The following is a 19,444-nucleotide window of genomic DNA, read 5'->3' as shown; positions in this document are numbered from 1 at the left end:
GTTTGTGACCACCTAGAGGGGTGGGATAGGGAGGGTGGTAGGGAGGGAGACGCAAGAGGGAAGAGCTATGGGAACATATGTATATGTATAACTGATTCACTTTGTTGTAAAGCAGAAACTAACACACCATTATAAAGCAATTATACTCCAATAAAGATGTTAAAAAAAAAAGTTGAAGACTTTAGCTCTAATTTACAAGAAATGAAGGACACAGAGGAACATGATAAAGGATAGTACAGGCTTGCAATCAGCTAAATCCAGACTGTGGGAAACTCAAGAACAGATGACCAGGTTTATTCAATGACAGAAAGAGAGAAAAGGAGAATGAAGGAGGGATAAAGAGAAAAACCTCTAGAGTAAAAGATTTAGGAAGCACATTAACCAATTGCACTTTATGAACTTTGATTGGATCCCTATTTGAATAAACTGTCAAAATCATTTGAGATGAGAAAATGTGAACACTGATAGCATTTTGATGATATTAAGGAATTGTGGCTTTGTGTGTAATAATGACACTGTGGTTATGTTTTTTTTAAATTTTATTTTATTTTTGTCTGCGTTGGGTCTTCGTTGCTGTGCGCAGGCTGTCTCTAGTTGCAGCGAGCAGGGGCTACTCTTCATTGCGGTGCGCAGGCTTCTTATTGTGGTGGCTTCTCTTGTGGCGGAGCACAGGCCCTATGCGTGCGGGCTTCAGTAGTTGTGGCACACGGGCTCAGTAGTTGTGGCCCGTGGGCTTTAGAGCACAGGCTCAGTAGTTGTGGCTTGCGGGCTTCAGAGTGCAGGCTCAGTAGTTGTGGTGCATGGGCTTAGTTGCTCCGCAGCATGTGGGATCTTCCTGGACCAGGGCTCGAACCCATGTCCCCTGCATTAGCAGGCGATTCTTAACTACTGAGCCACCAGGGAAGTCCCTGTGGTTATGTTTTAAATGTCCTTATCTTTTAGCTATACATACTGAAATTTTATAGATGAAGTGATAGGATATATGAAATTTGCTGAGATGCGAGCACAGATTAAACAAGATTGGCCATGGGTTGACAACTGTTGAAACTGGATGATGAGTACATGAGAGTTCATTATTCTGTTCTCCCCATATTTATATATGTTTGAAATTTTCCACAATAAGCTTTAAAAGATGCTGAAGTTTTCAAAAGCATTAGGACAGTTCAATTTTTGACTTGTCTACAGTTTATGGTAATTGACAAATTCAGTGTAGCATAGCCTAAGTTTCTATCTTGTATCTTTAAGAAATATACCTTTCAAGGTACAAACCATACTCCTATTAACTTGTAATTACAGACTTCCTTACTGTTTAATACTTTCTTATATAAACACTGCAATGTCATATCATTTAAATTCCTAGGATGTTCTATAAAGTATTGTGCACAATAATTATAAATCAACCCACCTAAAAGAGGTCAATACTTAACAGCAATACACCATCTAATACTCAGTTTCAGACACAAAAAGTTATACAAAAAAGTTTTATTAAGTACAGTTTCATATTTAGAAGAACATCCAATATTACAATGTGATTGGATCTTTAGGATACATAATTTATTCTTAAAATACACAAGTTATATACAGACACTGGAAAACTCAGTCCCCAAAATACTCAATAAAGATGTCTGGGTGACATTTATAGAACTGACCTAGCAATTTTTTCTTCTCTTTGGCAGAAAGTTTTGAATCCTCATCAATATTTTTTAGTAAATTCATTAGCTCATCCTTGGTTGTCTTCCTTGTATGGTCAGAATAATCACTTTGATCAATTCTCTGGCAATAAATATATCCTTAAAGTTTAAAAGTAAAAAGTTCAGTTAATGAATCTATTCCTCAGACTTAACTAGAAAAATCAGGCAACACTTTTATACTTATATATATTTTTCCCCATTTTGTAAAATGCATGTAAAGATGCTAAGCACTGCTGACTTTCTAACCCTGTCAAGTTGCTTTTTGACATAAGGAGGCTCTCGGCTAAGTCTGGATAGCTCTGAGGAGATTGATTACAGTCTAGTTGAAATTAAAGTGCAACTACTTACAGCAAAACACTTTCAAATAAACACCAGGAATTTATCCTTGTGAGACACGGAAGTAGTATTTCTCAGATTACCTGTGTCTCTGTTTGGATCTCTTCCCTTCTGAATGTCCATGAGCTTAACACTGACAATTTTATATAGAGTTCCAGGAATCTTAAAAAAAAAAAAAAAAAAAAAAAGGAACATGGAACATTATTCAAATGCATTTTAATCTAGTGATCTATTACATAAGTTCAACTTAACTACTTTCACAGTTTTACCTTAAAAACATCTTTTTGATGATCCATTAAAAAGAGTACCAGAAGATCAGTTTTGCCTTTGGATAAATTTTTATTGTCAACAATAGCTTTTGAGAATATCCTTTTCACAACCATTCGGTTGTCACTCTATAAAAATAAAAAAAACACACACCCAACAGTATATATTTTTAAGAATTGTAATATAAAAGGGAATGTTAAATATTAATAGCTACTACCCATTTCAGCATAATTGATGCTGACGATGGATATGTCCTATAAATATTACAGATACTGAATACAATTAACATTTAGACAAAAGACTTACTTCTTTCTGTAATTTCAATTCAGAAGGATGTGCTGCAACAGCCATGAAATACAGTAGTCTTCTAAATTCTTCTCTATTTTGGGAATCCAAAAGCTTTAGAAAGAGCTGAGTAGCTTCTAATGCTATTTCAGTCTTCCCATTCACTTCAGCCAAAAGAAAAAAAATGCTTTTAATTTTGACCAGACACGACTATATCAAAGGGAACAAAATTCAAGTTAGAGCTTACGCTAATCAGTAAACTTATCCAAAACGATGTTCAAAAGCAAAACAAAAAGACTAGGAATTACAATGAATAACCAATACCATCAAGAAAGCCTATACTTGGGACTTCCCTGGTGGCGCAGTGGTTAAGAATCCACCTGCCAATGCAGGGACACAGGTTCGATCCCTAGTCCGGGAAGATCTCACATGCCGCAGAGCAACTAAACCTGTGCGCCACAACTACTGAGCCCACATGCCACAACTGCTGAAGCCCGCGTGCCTAGAGCCCATGCTCTGCAACGAGAAGCCACCGCAATGTGAAGCCCATGCACCTCAAGGAAGAGTAGCCCCCGCTCGCCGCAACTAGAGAAAGCCCACACGCAGCAACGAAGACCCAACACGGCCAAAAATAAATAATAAATTATTTTTTTTAAAAAAGAAAGCCTATACTCAAATTGGCCAGTCCTAAGTCCTTGACATACACAAATCTTAAGATGTTACATCTAACTTGGCTTTGTAAATAAATTCTCAGCCTATGTTTTCCAGTAATTCACTACATTTCGAGGGTACACTATGTATACAGTACTGATGTATCCAACTCTACCTGAGAAAAATAAAGGATTCTCTGAAACCTGCAACTCGTTTTCAACAAGCCATATGGAACAGTCTGGCTCACTGGTACAGAGACAAAGCAGAGTGTCTGCCATTGTGAAGAGAATGAAGGGGGAATGGTGATAGTGCTGATAACACTTTCTGAAAAAGAGAATTGCTACTCTATGCTTATTAAGCTTCCAGTGAATGAGAGCAGCATTCTCCTGTAGCAACCAGAAGTCCCTGAATAACTTCAGAGCTTATTAAAGCCTCTTTCCAAATGAGGCCTAGAAGTTTTGGAAAAAACACACACTTTCCATGGATTAATCCAGATCCACTCTCAGCTTGAAGTAGTACCATTTTGGTTAATTTTGAGGACAAGTAACTTTTTCTTGTTCCCTCCAAAAGAGAAATTCTTGTATCCAGTAACATCTTACTTACCTAGGAGTTCTGCAATTCCATTATGAACATCAGATAGGTGATTTAACAGAGGTTCCCTACTACTGTAATATTTGCTAATGGCATCAAACAGAAGTTCTTTCACTAAGTCTATTCTATCTGGTTGCTCAGGAAAGTTTCTGCTTATGTCTACAACCATCTGGTCTGGAAGGTATTCCAAGCAGTCAATTGCTGAAGAAAGCCACTCATCTTCCCTATGGGAGAAAATAATTATTATTTTAAAAAGCAAAGGATAACCAACATACACTCAGTACCTAATTTACTAGCTATTTCAAGTTTCCTACCAGAATAAATCTCTATACACCTAGATAAAGAGATGAGTAATTCTTTTTAATATATAGCTAGATCATGAATCACAGATAAAAAAGCTGGGTTTAATATGTCTTTTTTTGTTGTTTTTTTAAGTGAAAACAGAATCCATCCACTACAATATAGGCCTGAGAAAGACATCAAAATTCAAACTCTGCTCCTTAAATTTACTATGGAGGTCCAGAAACTCTTAAGTTGCTTGCTCAGGGTCCCGGGTAGGACTAGATGCCAGATCTGACTCCTACACCAGCATTTTTCTAATATAGTATTGCTTACTTCAAAGCTCTGTGTATGATCTATCATCTCTAACTTTGGCTAGAAGAGAATACAGGAAGATAAGGTACGGTTTCAAAATAATTAAATATTAATTACCATTTCTAATAAAATGCCAGTTGGGTAACTTAAGAAAATTGCTGCATTTCAAGGAACAGAATGACTAAGTTGTTTGGGTTTTTTTAACATCTTTATTGGAGTATAATTGCTTTACAATGGTGTGTTAGTTTCTGCTGTATAACAAAGTGAATCAGCTATACGTATACATATATCCCCATATCTCCTCCCTCTTGTGTCTCCCTCCCACCCTCCCTATCCCACCCCTCTAGGTGGACACAAAGCACCTAGCTGGTCTCCCTGTGCTATGCGGCTGCTTCCCACTAGCTATCTATTTTACATTTGGTAGTGTATATATGTCCATGCCACTCTTGTATATATGTGCCACATCTTCTTTATCCATTCATCTGCAGAATGACTAACTTTTAATATTCAATTTGTTAATATATATAGTTTAAAAAAAATCATGTCTTCCACTGCTGTGGACTCAGGACAATTAATTCTGGTCATCAGCTTCATCATAAGATGTAGATAGATGAACTTTAAGGTCAATTTCTGATTCTGTACTTAAAATTTAAGGTAATCATAAATTATTTTCACGTTACTTTAGATTGTAGAAACGTAATTTAAATTCTTGTAGAATAATAAGCTTCCTCTTTATATAGAGTTCAATAAGTAGTATGCTGGGATTAATTTTTTCACATAAGGGTTTAAGCTACCTTTTGACATTCAACTGTTTATTAATAATTCATTAGAATGTAGAAATGGCGAAGTACTGAAAATATAAGTGGTATTCCTTTCAAACATTTGCATCTTCCTAACTACTGGAACACTATCTGCTAAGGCAAAAATCACTAAAAATTAAATAAACTATTAAATACAAGATATTAACATTTAATAATTTTACTTAGGGGAAGAGTTTCAAGGTTATAAGGAATATAGAACTCCTCCTTAAGGAAAAATAAAATCATAATTCCCTTAGCACCTGGAGTTAAGCCTTCAAATTTTTAATCAGGAGAGTGTGGTTAGAGGTGAGAGCAAGAGTTATTTTCATTATGTTTCTTTAATAAAACTAGTTAATTTAAAAACATACTTATTTTTTTAATTGTTATTTTTAATATGGTTGTAAAACTAAATATAATGGCAGAACTAATTCTTAAAAGAGAACTCATGTATGAAAAGTATAGTAAACTCAATAAAAAATAATAGATTTTTATCACAACAACCAGGAAGTTGGTGATGCAAATAAATATATATATATATATGCTTAACTTATAATACATATGGGGTAAGTATATATTCTTTTTTTTTTAACATCTTTATTGGAGTATAATTGCTTTACAATGTTGTTAGTTTCTGCGGTATAACAAAGTGAATCAGCTATATGTATACATACATCCCCATATCTCTTCCCTCTTGCATCTCCCTCCCACCCTCCTTATCCCACGCCTCTAGGTGGTCACAAAGCACCAAGATGATCTCCCTGTGCAATGCAGCTGCTTCCCACTAGCTATCTATTTTACATTTGGTACTGTATATATGTCCACGCCACTCTCTCACATTGTCCCAGCTTACCGTAACTTCCCCCTCCCCGTGTCCTCAAGTCCATTCTATACATCTGCGTCTTTATTCCTGTCCTGCCCCTAGGTTCATCAGAACTTTTTTTTTTTTTTTAAGATTCCATATATATGTGTTAGCGTATGGTGTTTGTTTTTCTCTTTCTGACTTACTTCACTCTGTATGACAGACTCTAGGTCCATCCACCTCACTACAAATAACTCAATTTCAAAAAACACATATTTAATACACATTCTAGAAGACTATAAAAGCATATGTAGTCAAAGGAGTCTAAGAATTTGACAAATATGTTCATTTTGTTCCAGGTCCCTTTGAAGACCAGACAGCTCTAAGAGAGCAGACAGCCCTACATTTTAACAAAGATGGAACATAATAATTTTCTTCACTTGATGTGCAAGTGAGATATATGTGAAACAAAAATGAATACGAAAAATAATGACATTTAAATCTCGTTAATTTTGACCAAGGTAATTTTGTTCATTTTTCCCAATACTGATAATATCAACTGACAGCATATCTGATCGTATGGACAGAAGAAGTCAAAAGATTATCTTAAAACTAATATCTTCCTATAAACACACTCAAATTATTATATGTATTTCCACATACTGAGATTCACTGTAAGCCTTGAGAATCCCTCGATCCAGAGAGTTCCTATTGATGACCAAGTCAGGCTGCCTCTTCGGCTGAGTAACTTTAGGTACCACCTCTTGCCGTTTGAGGAGGGAGTCAAGGAGTGGAAGGTCTATAAGTTGTAGCAGACGCCCAACTGTTTCTTCTTGCCATACTTCATTAATAACTGCACAGGGGAAATAACAAGGGGAAAAGTAACGATTAATAGTTACTACACACTCACCACAATATCTGCCTAGGCAGGTCTAAGCTAATAAACTTGTGGCAAAAGAAAAAAAGAAGAAGAAAGAGAGTCAATCTTATGAAGTAGTTTCTTATAACAAAGTAAAACAATTCAAGATTTGTTTAAAGTGTAGGAGAACAGACTTTGGACAACAGGAATTCTTTTCATTTTTGTACTGTAAAAAGCAATATGGCTTGATAAGAGATCAAGTCATATAACATGTTAATAAGGACCCTGGAAGAAAGAATGATTCATTCAATCTGAAAACTGGTTTGAAACCATTGGCTGCAGATTATTCCGCTCAGGGTTTCAACAACTGGGATGGGGGAGGGAAGGTGGCAATCAGTCATTAAACCACATTCCATTGCCACAGACAAGGAAGAACATATAACCCTGTTAATGTTTTAATATAATTCTCAAATTTTTATTTAACCTAATAAAATTTTAGGGAAAGATATATCTGAGAGCAGATTTCAAATAAATTTTTTAAAATCTGCATGTAAAACATTTCAGATTTGAATCTCTGCCAGCTGATAGGACAAAAGTCAGTGTTCCAGAATTGCAACACTGATCTATTTGTTAAAGATAATAGACCTCTGTTAAAACTTAATATAAACAGCTTTAATACACAGTGTGCTCTTTCTTTATGCTTTGAATATCTAAATTCTAATAAAGGTTAAGATTGAAAAAATTTAAATAACTTTATTTGAAGTTAGTCTTCTATTTCTTCCTGTATCATCTTTAGCTTACCTTGTGGAGTCAAGTTTGCAGAGATATTTACGTGAGGGGATTCAGCAGGCTTTAAACTCAGATTTTCCCACAGATCCTCTAAACTTGCAGATTTGATATCAGAGGACTTAAATAATGCATCTGCATACCTAAAATGAATTTATTTCATAAATTCCTGTTTATTAGTAAGCCTACAGAAATATTTTTGAATTCGAGAGCTAAGAGTTTCTAGAAAGTTTATGTATTTCAGAGCAAAAACATAACAAATACAAATTCTAAGAATAGAATGAAATACAGAAACATCCCACCTTCTTTCTCAAGCCTGAATATACACACTCTACATAAATTCTCCTTTGAGCATTTAGATTTAAGTAATTCAATGACTAAAATGTTAGTCGCCAATTTTGAAACATAATCAAACACAGTCAAACTTCATTATGTTCACTGTTTTTATTAGTTATCTCTCTTTCCGGGGCATTCTCTGGTAGATTGTGCTCAAATACAGAACTATAATCTCTTATTCATAATTCTGAAACCCAAAAAGCTTTAAAAACTTTAAAGTTTATTCAGAATTCATACAGTAACAAAACCTGTTCTGAGACTATCACAGCCTTTATCTATCCCAGTTAGTATGAATATTTTCACTGCAGAAATACTAATGTGTTTGATTACCAGATGCTGTCCCAGATCCCTCTCGGAGTGTTATCTAGTAAATGATATAGGTACATAATGACCTTTCTAAAATCTCCAAAGTTCCAAATTCCTAAACGCATCTGTTCCCAAAAGCACGTGGACCTAATTTGGAAAGTACTGATTGTGCCCTACCTTATCCTCCTACTTCCTTCCTATATAGAGAGAGGTAAATTTTATCATGTTTTAAATATAGAGTTAAAAAAAATATTTGAAAGTCAATACACTAAAACTCTGACTTTGGGTCAGATCTGAATTGTAAGAGCTTCAATTACATGGTCACCTTTTCAAAGCTTAGCTGAGGGGAATAAAAGGAAGAAGTTTTATCTCATGACAAATAACTAAGTTAGCTACGCACTTATCACCTACATCCATTTCAATCACTGGGTTCTACAATTCTGTCCCCCAGGCTCCCTTTAAATGATTCCTGCTTCTCCACCACTGCTGCCTACTTCCCCCTCACCTGTAGACCACAATATTGCAAGATTCCTCTCCCCATTAGGCTGTCCATATAGCTGCCTAAAATACAATCTCATCATGCTTAACGTCTTTCTGTGGCCTCCCCAACATCTGTGTGATCACGTGCAAACTCCTTTAAAATGTCCTATGAAACTTTCTGCATACTGGCTCCTTTCATATTTCACATCTGCTATTTTCTGGATTCTAGTGACAACTCACCTGCTTGTCTTCACCTCTCCTGTTCTCATACCACTTTGTGTATAAACTCTCTAACATTTTTTATACTGTAATTGTAACCTGAAGCAGAAAAATCAAAGTTTGTTGATGGTTTCTGCTAAACATATGAACAAACAAGAATTCTAGGAGATACCAAATAAACAAAAGTTTGCTCTACTTTATCAAATTTACCCACAGAACCAGATTTTAGCCTAATTTACTGCTCCAAAAATAACAAAGACAGTCAGCATCTCATTAAAAAGTAGACAAAATCCTGCCAATATCCCCCCTGCCAATATTATGAGACTGACACGCTACCTACTGCACTAAAGAGGCACTTCCCCCTGCCAATATTAAATGAAAATCGAACACAGACTAACCTGGAAGGTGAAAACAGTTTGTTCTCTTTGCCTAATTGACTGTCTTGGTTAGGTATCGTTGTGAATCTATAAAGGCTGCAACTACTATCTTCAAATGTAGGTTTTTTGTCTTTTCCAAAGACTTTGGTCGGAACTGCTTCAAATACTTTGTAGTCCATAAGTGCTTGACACACTCTCACCACTTTGGCCCGAGGAATATCTACATCACCAAAGTATTTATTCTGAATTAGATGAGAAAAAATGACATCCACAGCTTCCGAACCAACAAAACAGTCATTGTGTCTTTTTAAACGATGCCTTCGTTTTTTCACCTCCACTTGTGTTTGAAGAGTGTTTATAATGCTGCTCCATACATATGTGGCTCCAAATGGCTTCTGGGCTACACTGAAACCTGGAATGGGAAAAATCACAGAGTCACCTCACTCATTTGTAATAAGGTCTAAGCAATCCTTAAGCAAATCTCCAGTTATTAATAAGAAACACTTATGAGGGCAGCTTGTTATTGAAATATGAAATTATTAGTAGCAACTCATTAAAAAATGTAGTGCCTACTATATGCTAAACACTGTTCTATGTGCTAGGATACAAGAGTGGGCAAAATAAAGTCCCTGTTCTTATAGACTTATTCTTTGTGGGAAGATACAGACATTATGTATATGTTAGATCAGTGCCAAGAAGAAAAATAAAGCCAGGTAAGAAAGAGAATGCTGTTTTAGATGGGAGGTCAGAAAAGTCCTCTTTGACATGGTGATCTCTGAGCAGGAGTCTGTGTAAAACCTGGGGGCAAGCTGTGCAGTTATCTGGGGAAAGAACAGAGAGAACAGAAAGAGCAAACGCCCTGAGGAGGGGGTGTACTCCGCTATGAGAACAGGAAGGAAGCCACCATGACCTGAGTAGGTGACCAAGGGAAAGAACAGTAGGAAGTGAGATCAGAGAGGAGTGACAATGGGCTTTGGAGTGGGGGATGCAGATCGAGCAGGACCTTGTGGCAGTTACCAATTATGTACGAGAACTCTATTAAATGCCTTATATAAATGCTCTAATCTTCAACAGCAACCCTATGAAGCAGACATCACCTCTATTTGAGAGATGGAAAACAGATTCACAGAGGTTAAGTGTAACTTCCAGACATTATATTGTAAGAGGTGGTACTGGGATTTGGTTCATGGTCTATACGATTTCAAAGCATGTATCAGTCAGATAAGGCAGACATACAGATAGACAGATGTATAGTTATAGATATACATACGCACACGATGCTTGTTGGAATAAACTAATTTTTTTTTAAAGCTTCTTATTATGCAGACTCATGAGTTAAGTGCTTTGTTAAACAGTTATCGATAAACTAACAGTTTGGTTCCTGTTCAATAGGAGCTTATAGCCTATTGCAAAGATAGGAAAAGCACAGAAATAAAGTAAGGTTTTAGAAAACGTGCTTTCAAAGATCCATCACATTTTTCCTCATTTTAATAAATTGATATTTGGCATAACTACAAAGAAGAAAAGGAGAAACAATTAAAAGAAAATGGACCTTAAGTTTTAGTAAGCTGATGGAACTAAGTCTAGCTAATCGTCAGCCTGGTGGCTAGCTGGCTTGCTCTCTTTTTATGTAAACACATAGTACGCCTTTTTATGTGTTATACCTTTTAATGACCCTCTGAATATTCAGTTGTTCTAATTTTTAAGCCCCTATTTTTGTTAAGTATATAACTCCTTTATTTTCAAGATATTTTGGCAGAGAAATTGAAAACTGATTCCATCCCTTAAGGTAGTCTAAGAAGGAAAATAATATGCAACAGTACAACAATAAGGAATAAGGAGACTTATAATTAAAGAAACTCCTACTTGAAATTACCTTCCTGTTTTTTTAGATAAAATAAATATGTAAGATGAAAGCAAAGTTTCTGAAGCACATTAAAACTCCACTTGGGAATTCCCTGGTGGTCCAGTGGTTAGCACTCATGCTTCCACTGTCAGGGGCCCGGTTTCCATCCCTGGTTGGGGAACTAAGATCCTGCAAGCCATGCGGCATGGCTGAGGAAAAAAAACAACTCCACTCAATGCACTAGAGTCATAAATTTTAAGTGGGTCATTTGAAATTCATCTTTTTGTGTTGCAATAACTATAGGGAGTGTAGTGAACCACAGTGTATTCACCTATAGTGTAATTTTGTAGCTACCATAAAAATTACTAACATACACACACAAACACAGAAAACCCTTTATTGTTTGTTTGTATATTTCCAATACCAAAAGTGGATGGGTAATTTTACTATCTATCCGTTATTATGATGTTAGTTTAAAATAATCAGCAAGATTGTGGGGTTTTTTAATTAATTAATTTATTTATTTTTATTTTTGGCTGCAGTGGGTCTTCGTCACTGCGCATGGGCTTTCTCTAGTTGTGGCGAGCAGGGGCTACTCTTCGTTGCGGTGTGCGGGCTTACTGAGGTGGCTTCTCTTGTTGCAGGGCACAGGCTATATGCGCGCAGGCTTCAGCAGTCGTGACACATGGGTTCAGCCGTTGTGGCTCGTGAGCTCTAGAGCACAACCTCAGCAGTTGTGGCACACGGGCTTAGCTGCTCCGTGGCATGTGGGATCTTCCCAGACCAGGGCTCGAACCCGTGTCCCCTGCATTGGCAGGTGGATTCTTAACCACTGCATTACCAGGGAAGTCCCAGCAAGATTGTTTTTAATTATCAAAATTATATTTTAAAATGTCAGATACTTCATAATTCATTACTAAACAAAGAAGGAAGTAATTGATGCTAGTTTTCCAAATATGTGAGCAGTTTTAAGAACTGAATTATGGAGACTCAACTAGATAAATCAAGCTGAAACTAGACTTACTACTGGTACTGTATTTAGTCTCTACTGAGTAGAGCCAGAATCATGCACTGGATGGAATCTCAAAATATGTCCAGGTCATTCCCCTGGTATCCAGAACTTGGAGTAGCTGTACTGTTTCCAGCCACTATGACTAAATAAAAGGAGGATTAGCACTTAATATTAACTTCCTAACATACCAGAGATTATAGCTGAAATTTAAATGAACTTAATGTCTGTTCTTTAGTCTTTTTTCAAATCTTCATTATATTATTAATAGTAGCTAACATTTGAGGACTTACAATATGACAAGCTCTGCCTTCTCTCATTTAATCCTGATAAACTTCTCTAAAATAGTTATTAATAATCCTATTTTGAAGAAATTGAGGCTCAGTGAATTAAACAAACTTACCCTCAGTTTTACAGGTAGTAAATATATACTAGCTTTTCTTAGTACTTAAATATATTAAAAGTAAGTCAGCAGGGCTTCCCTGGTGGTGCAGTAGTTAAGAATCCCCCTGCCAATGCAGAGAACATGGGTTCGAGCCCTGGTCCGGGAAGATCCCACATGCCGCGGAGCAACTAAGCCCATGCACCACAACTACTGAAGCCCTTGTGCCTAGAGTCCGTGCTCCACAACAAGAGAAGCCACCGCAATGAGAAGCCCGCGCACTGCAACGAAGAGTAGCCCCCGCTCGCTGCAACTAGAAAAAGCCCACACGAAGCCACGAACACACAGTGCAGCCAAAAATAAATAAATAAATTTTTTTTAAAAAGAAGCTTTGTTAAAAAAAAAAAGTTAGCAGATAGTTTTAGCATTAACCTTTCATTGAAGACTTGGATTAACTGAAAGAGCTTTAAGTGAGCCAATGAGATTTAAAGAAACAAACAAAAAAACAACTTTAAGATTTTTGAATCCTTAACCAAGCTATTTAAAAACTTAGTAGTAATTACTCCTAAAATAAGATAGTTATCATAAATTCTATGATATATACTATCCATAGTACACAGGAAAGGAAAATAAGCAAGGTTCAAACTTGTAGAGCTCAGATTGCCTATTAAGTACCAACAAAACAGACTTCTGGGCTACTAATAATACTAAAGATGAAACACATAAATCATAACAGTTGAGCTACAAGTAAGTTAGCATAAAACCCCTAAAAGATAAGGCTGACTCACTTATTAATTTGAGATCAATAGGACAACTGATGGGGGTGAGAGCCTCAATGACGTGAAAAAGGCTAATCTTCACAGGGGAATTAAGAAATAAAGAATATATTTTCCCATATTAACTTGCTGTTTAAATATGGAAAATCAGGAAGTCTTGCAGGTTGAATAACACAGTATAAAAGATTAAAGAACAGGTTAGAGCAGGATAGTAGGCACCTGTGAGCCATACAATGTTTCCAGAGTTCTCCAGGCATAATACAATTCAGCCCTTTCAGGTCCCCTCTGTTCTCACTGACCATTAATTCCCAACCATTGCATCCTGGTTGCAAATATCCTGGGATATTTCCCCTTACGCATCACCACCCACAGACCCGAACTAACTCATGTTCATACAGATATTTTAATACATAATCTACCCTGGACTTGACGAGTAAATGTGCCAAAACCCACACCAGGATAACCTGTTTTTTTAATGCTGACTTCACCAGTTGAACACAGATCCCCCACATGCTGGTCTGAAACTTCTTATTTATCATCATCTAAGAGCTGAAATGAACATTGGTATCGCTGACCATGGCCCAGTAAGATGAATTATTGTGACTTCTAAACAGGATTCGAGAGACCCGAAGTATACAATGAATGTTTTGTAAGTCTAACAATCAGAATTTAAGCTTCAGCTTGTCCTCAAACTTCACTTGCATATGAGCTTGACAATTCTTTAAAATTCATCACTATCTACATCTCGATGCTTCTTTGTTTACATTTGGTTAAGCATGTTCTAAGAGCATCAAGACCTAATGATCAAAGTCTAGAGACCAGCTGCGATAACCCTGAATAACAGACTTAACTTTTATAATTTGTTTTCTTCATTTACTGATACAAGAATTAAACACTATGTTTAAGGTATGTTTCAGGTCTAAACTGCTGATTTGTAGGACTTTAGAGACTAAAATTGTATCTCTCTCCATTTAGACATGGCCATTGAACACCAAACAAAATATGTAAGAAATGAAGCATAGGAACAAATTTGACCTGTCGGATAAAAAGCTTTGAGAAGCTATCAAGAGGCTCAGAAACTGTTTTAAACTAGATCTAGGGCTTCCCTGGTGGCGCAGTGGTTGCGCGTCCGCCTGCCGATGCAGGGGAACCGGGTTCGCGCCCCGGTCCGGGAGGATCCCACATGCCGCGGAGCGGCTGGGCCCGTGAGCCATGGCCGCTGAGCCTGCGCGTCCGGAGCCTGTGCTCCGCAACGGGAGAGGCCACAACAGTGTGAGGCCCGCGTACCACAAAAAAAAAAAAAAAAAAAAAAAAAAACTAGATCTATAACATACTACACATGCTCTTGAGCACTATATAAATCTAGGCTAGTGAACACTCAGTTTTCAAGCAGGCTCATCTTTATCTGTGTGAAAACAATAGCTATTTTTCAAAAGCAAAGACCCATCCTTTGCATGTATTTGAAATCTACCCAAAAAAGTTTACCAGCCATAAAAAAGTTAAACTTCTAATATTGAACTTATGTATATTTGTAACACTACTAATAATCATCTTTACTTCTAAAAAGGTACACTAAATAATCAAGTTATTATAATAATAATTCCTTAAAAATCAAGTCATAAGGCAGATAGGTCAAGAAATTACATTTACTCATTAAGTCACAAGGGTATAATCAACATCAACCATGATCTGTGCAGTCAGCATCAACTATGGCCCTGCTGTGAAAACCAATTTAAGGGTGAAAACAACTCTATAATCATTTCAATCAGTGAGATTATATTAACTCCTTAGAAAATCAAGACACATTATAAAACTGGATCCCACTGTAAGGTAAACATACACACAAGAGTTACTAAAACATGCTACTTCTAAATGAATATGTAACAATTTTATTTTCATTTTTGGACATTACACTGCCCCCACCCCCAACACACACAAAATAATTCAGATAGCTCATGTTAGGCAGTTTTGCACAAAACTTAAAGAAACAGTGAACTAGTGCCTTATTTCATTCAAATTTCCTTATACTTCACAGAGGTTCAAATTATTCAGTACTTGTTAGTTGTAGATTATTGCCAACTATTAAAATATTTTAAAGAAGGGTTAACACAGTGGTTCTTAGTGGGTGATTTTACTCCCCCTGGACATTTGGCAATGTCTGGAGCCATTTTTGGTTGTTATAAGCTGAGGAGGGAGAAATGCTACTGATGTTTAGTGGGTAGAGGGGCCAGGGACACTGCTTAACATTCTACAGTGACAGGCCAGCTCCCGCAACAACAAAGAAAATGTCAGCAGCGCCGAGGTTCAGAAACCCTAGGTTAATTGAATACTGTTTAGACATGGAAACTTGTGTTAATGCAGCAGGCACAGTGCTAGGTTCTGTGAATAGAAAAAGACAAGAGCGTGGGTTCTGGAGTCCCAGAGAACTTGGTTCTCTATTCTTGGCTCCATCATTACTAATAATGCAATCTTGGGCAAACTGCCCAACTTTTCAGGTGCAAAACAGTTAATTCCACTTCTCTCAGTTATTGTGAAGGTCATCTGAGATATATATGTAAAGTGGCTGGCACGTATCCAGCAATTAACAGACGTATAAAAACGAAAGGGGAAATTGTCTCAATCTAGAAGAGCCAAAGGACATGTGGATTCACTGTAATGTAATATCCTGGATGGGACCCTGGAACAGAAAAAGGATATTAGGCAAAAACTAAGGAAACCTGAGTAAAAGTATGGACTATCAATATCGGTTCACTAATTGTGACAAATGTATTACACTAATGTAAGATGTTAATCATAAGGGAAACTGAGTGAAGGGCATATGGGAACTCTAAGCACTAACTTAGTGACTTTTTGTAAATCTAAATCTATTCTAAAAATGTTTAAGTTTATTTAAAAAGTAAAGGAAAAAAAAGGAAGGTCTCTTTCTTCCTCTTCCTTTCTTTGAACTAAGAAGACAGTCCCCACCCTCAAAGAGTTTACCCTTTACCTATTCATACCACTTGGATGATGATGTCAAGCTCTGAAGAGTAGTCAATCAAATAAAGACCACTAGGAGGTGAGAAGACAAATGTGACACATACCAGAAGATTTAACTCATCAGAAGATAACAAGTATATAAAATCCTAAATCATTTAGGATTTGAGAGAATTTTACTTAAGAATTTTTTTTTTCAGAAGAGGTTTTAAAACATTACTCACAGAATTGTTAAGACAAAGGAAAAGGACTACATTTATTGGACATTAACCAAAATTTCATGAAAATAGATAAATGTAGAGAGCTCTGCTTTGAGTGTTAAAACTAGGCAGATGTAGGGGCTTCCCTGATGGCGCAGTGGTTGGGAGTCCGCCTGCCGATGCAGGGGACACGGGTTCGTGCCCCAGGCCGGGAGGATCCCACATGCCGCGGAGCGGCTGGGCCCGTGAGCCATGGCCGCTGGGCCTGCGCGTCCGGAGCCTGCACTCCGCAACGGGAGAGGCCACGAGGCCCACGTACCGCAAAAAAAAAGCACTAGGCAGATGTAACTGAGTGGGGAAAACTTCCTATACGCCAATATCAATACTGCAACACTTTTACTGCATATTGGTTTTGGTAATCCAAAGTTTGTTTTCCTCTTACACAGCATTAGAGATGTCATGCTGAAGACTGACATTGCCTCTGAAAAGAAGGCTGCAGGTAAACTACGTAAAATAAAGAACAATTTTAGAATATGTTTAGACAACTATTAACAAAAGTAGGCACTGGCCCCTGCTTTAATTCATACAGATTAATGAGATAGCATACGGGAAGTACTTTGAGCTCCCTGGAAAAGTGATACCAGGTGAATTCAAAGAATTAGGTTACAGTATAAAGGGATAACAGGATAACATACCACTTTCTTGCTTGTCTATATTAAAAGACAAATTTCTTCAAACTACTTACTAAAGGTTAGCATACAGACTTTATTTCTTCTACATAAATCAAGTCCCTGGTTGTTACAGCCCCTTTAAACTATGGAATTACTAATAGGTAGAGAAACAAAATTACAAAGCTGCTTGCCAGAGGACACAGAAAGAGAATGGCAGGCAACCAAGAACACAGGCTCCCATTACCATGCTCGCTAGGACTGTAACAAGGCAACTAAAGAGTAGGAAGGGGGATGAACATAGGATAACAGGTAGGGTTCCAACTGTAGCAACCAAAACAGTTGAGAAAATGCAGTGGGCCCTTCTCTGCCCACTGCACCTGGTGTGCAGAAGACAGGGGTCCTTTCCTTGGGTTCAAATTCGATGACCAGCACTTCAACTCTTCCCTCTGAGAGTCATCTACTTAATTTTGAATACATATTCCCTTATACGAAAAACCTGTTCACTAATGACCAAAGCTCAGAACAGGTATTTCAGCTGTTAGAGAAGACAGGACTTTTAATCACACAAAATTTGGCAATTTCTTTCACTCAGAAAGTAAGCCTAAAGACTTCTCAAGACTGTTTCCAATATTATTTGATTTTATATTCCTAAACGATGAAGTATTTCCCTTCTCTTCACACTGTAAACACTGGAGAAATTCTGAATGTAGCCATCATGTGCTTATTTGAATCCTTTTAATTGGAGAGTAAGATTAATGTTAAGATCGTTCTTAGAAAAGTACAAATGAAAAGTGGTTCTCTATCACAATTTATCATTAGCAATTTGAAGATTAAAAGGAGCATTACTAATTGTAAGTTAAACAGAAAACTGGGGTCACTGAGATGCACCCAATTTGTCCTATGTCAATCCACTGACCACTGTCACCTTGAGGAAGGAGTCACAGTTTCACTGGTTTGCTTTTACAAATGAAAGGCTTAATAATAAGGGAACTAATTCCTACAGCAACCCACATTGTAGCTACAGAAAGGGGGGAAAATTGTAACTTCTCTAAAAGTAAAACAAAAAAGCCAAGTATTATCTGTACCCCTTAACTCTATTAACTGAGACGTAGGGTATGCTAAAATCGGAATTTTAGAACCGATCATCGGATTCTGTTCAATTGTTTGGACATTTAAAGAAACCAAGATGTTAGCATACTAACATCCTAAGTAACCTGCCCCCCAGGACATGATTAAGCTGGCAAAATTCACCAGTGTCTCTACTTATCTCCTGCAACCATTGAAAAGGAAAATCAAAAACTTCTATTCATTGAAATACTGCTTATCCAGAAAGTGTAACTAATAAATACCTTTTATGCCAAGTTCCTGCCGGTAGTACTTAGTATAACAGAAACCTCTCACCACTCCCAGGAAGAGTCTGGGCAACAAACTGGGCAACAGAGGCACTGGGCCCCTGGCCATATTGTGGAGTCAAGGTTTGTGGCTGAGACAGTAACCAGTAATGATGTGGAGCACGCCTGGAGACCTACTGCAAGCGCCCGGCACGCAGCTGGCGCACAGACTAGCGCGCGGTGAAGTTAAAGTCCAGGTAACTTAGGAGAACGCTGGCTGCGAGGGCACCAGGGTCCGGCACAGCAGCTCACCGGCGGGGGCGCCGGCCCGAGCGGCCACAGCTGTGCGGAGCTCGCGGAGGCGGCCGCAATCTTGGCTGTACCTGGCGGGATCCCCCGCCCGCGCGAGAACCTCAGCCTGCGCCCCCCGTCCGCCCCGTGACCCCCAGCGTCCCCGGACCGGGTCCTCGGCACCTACCGGGAGGCCTCTGCGCGGGACTCTGGAGAGCCGACAGGTTGAGCGCCGCCGCCTTCTCCCGCACCGTGGCCATGGCCGCAGCCGCGCGGACACCACCGCCCCAGACCGCCGCACAGCGAAGTGGGCGCCAGCCCAGCGGCCGCCAGTTAACTGGCCCGGGATGGGGCGGGGCTCCCGCCAGGCCCCGTCCCCGCCCAGTGATCGGTCGCTGCGCGCCGCACGCCGCCGGTCACGTGCAGGCCGGGGCCGACTGTAACCTGAGGCCCCAAGGGCGAGGAAACGGTGCGGACCCCGCCCTCGAGGCAGCCAGGTGGGAAGTATTTCGGGGTGCTGCGCCCTGCGAGTCCGCGCCGGCCGCACGCGGCCCGCATCCCGCCCCCGCCGTCGGCACAGCCCAGGCG

The 19,444-nt window shown here is 38.4% G+C and overlaps 1 protein-coding gene across 2 annotated transcripts; it reads right to left on the bottom strand.

The window, feature by feature from the left end:
• Positions 1-1,451: 1,451 nt before the first annotated feature.
• DEPDC7 (DEP domain containing 7) lies at positions 1,452-19,194 on the bottom strand. 2 transcript variants are annotated; one of them, XM_007111138.4, is made up of 9 exons: positions 19,044-19,194; positions 9,399-9,789; positions 7,675-7,802; positions 6,678-6,867; positions 3,834-4,045; positions 2,601-2,743; positions 2,297-2,422; positions 2,111-2,189; positions 1,452-1,790 (listed from the first exon to the last, which is right to left on the bottom strand). In XM_007111138.4, exons 1-9 carry the CDS (start codon positions 19,114-19,116, stop codon positions 1,597-1,599), a joined length of 1,536 nt encoding a protein of 511 aa, XP_007111200.2. In that variant the 5' UTR covers positions 19,117-19,194; the 3' UTR covers positions 1,452-1,596. The 2 variants fall into 2 exon arrangements, with proteins under 2 accessions (XP_007111200.2, XP_028357087.1); XM_028501286.1 differs by having other exon boundaries at positions 1,709-1,790; positions 2,040-2,189; positions 19,044-19,193.
• Positions 19,195-19,444: the final 250 nt, after the last annotated feature.

The sequence above is a fragment of the Physeter macrocephalus genome, chromosome 16, assembly GCF_002837175.3.
Source record: "Physeter macrocephalus isolate SW-GA chromosome 16, ASM283717v5, whole genome shotgun sequence".
Classification (NCBI taxonomy): Eukaryota; Metazoa; Chordata; class Mammalia; order Artiodactyla; family Physeteridae; genus Physeter; species Physeter macrocephalus.
This window is presented reverse-complemented; position numbering and strand designations above follow the sequence as displayed.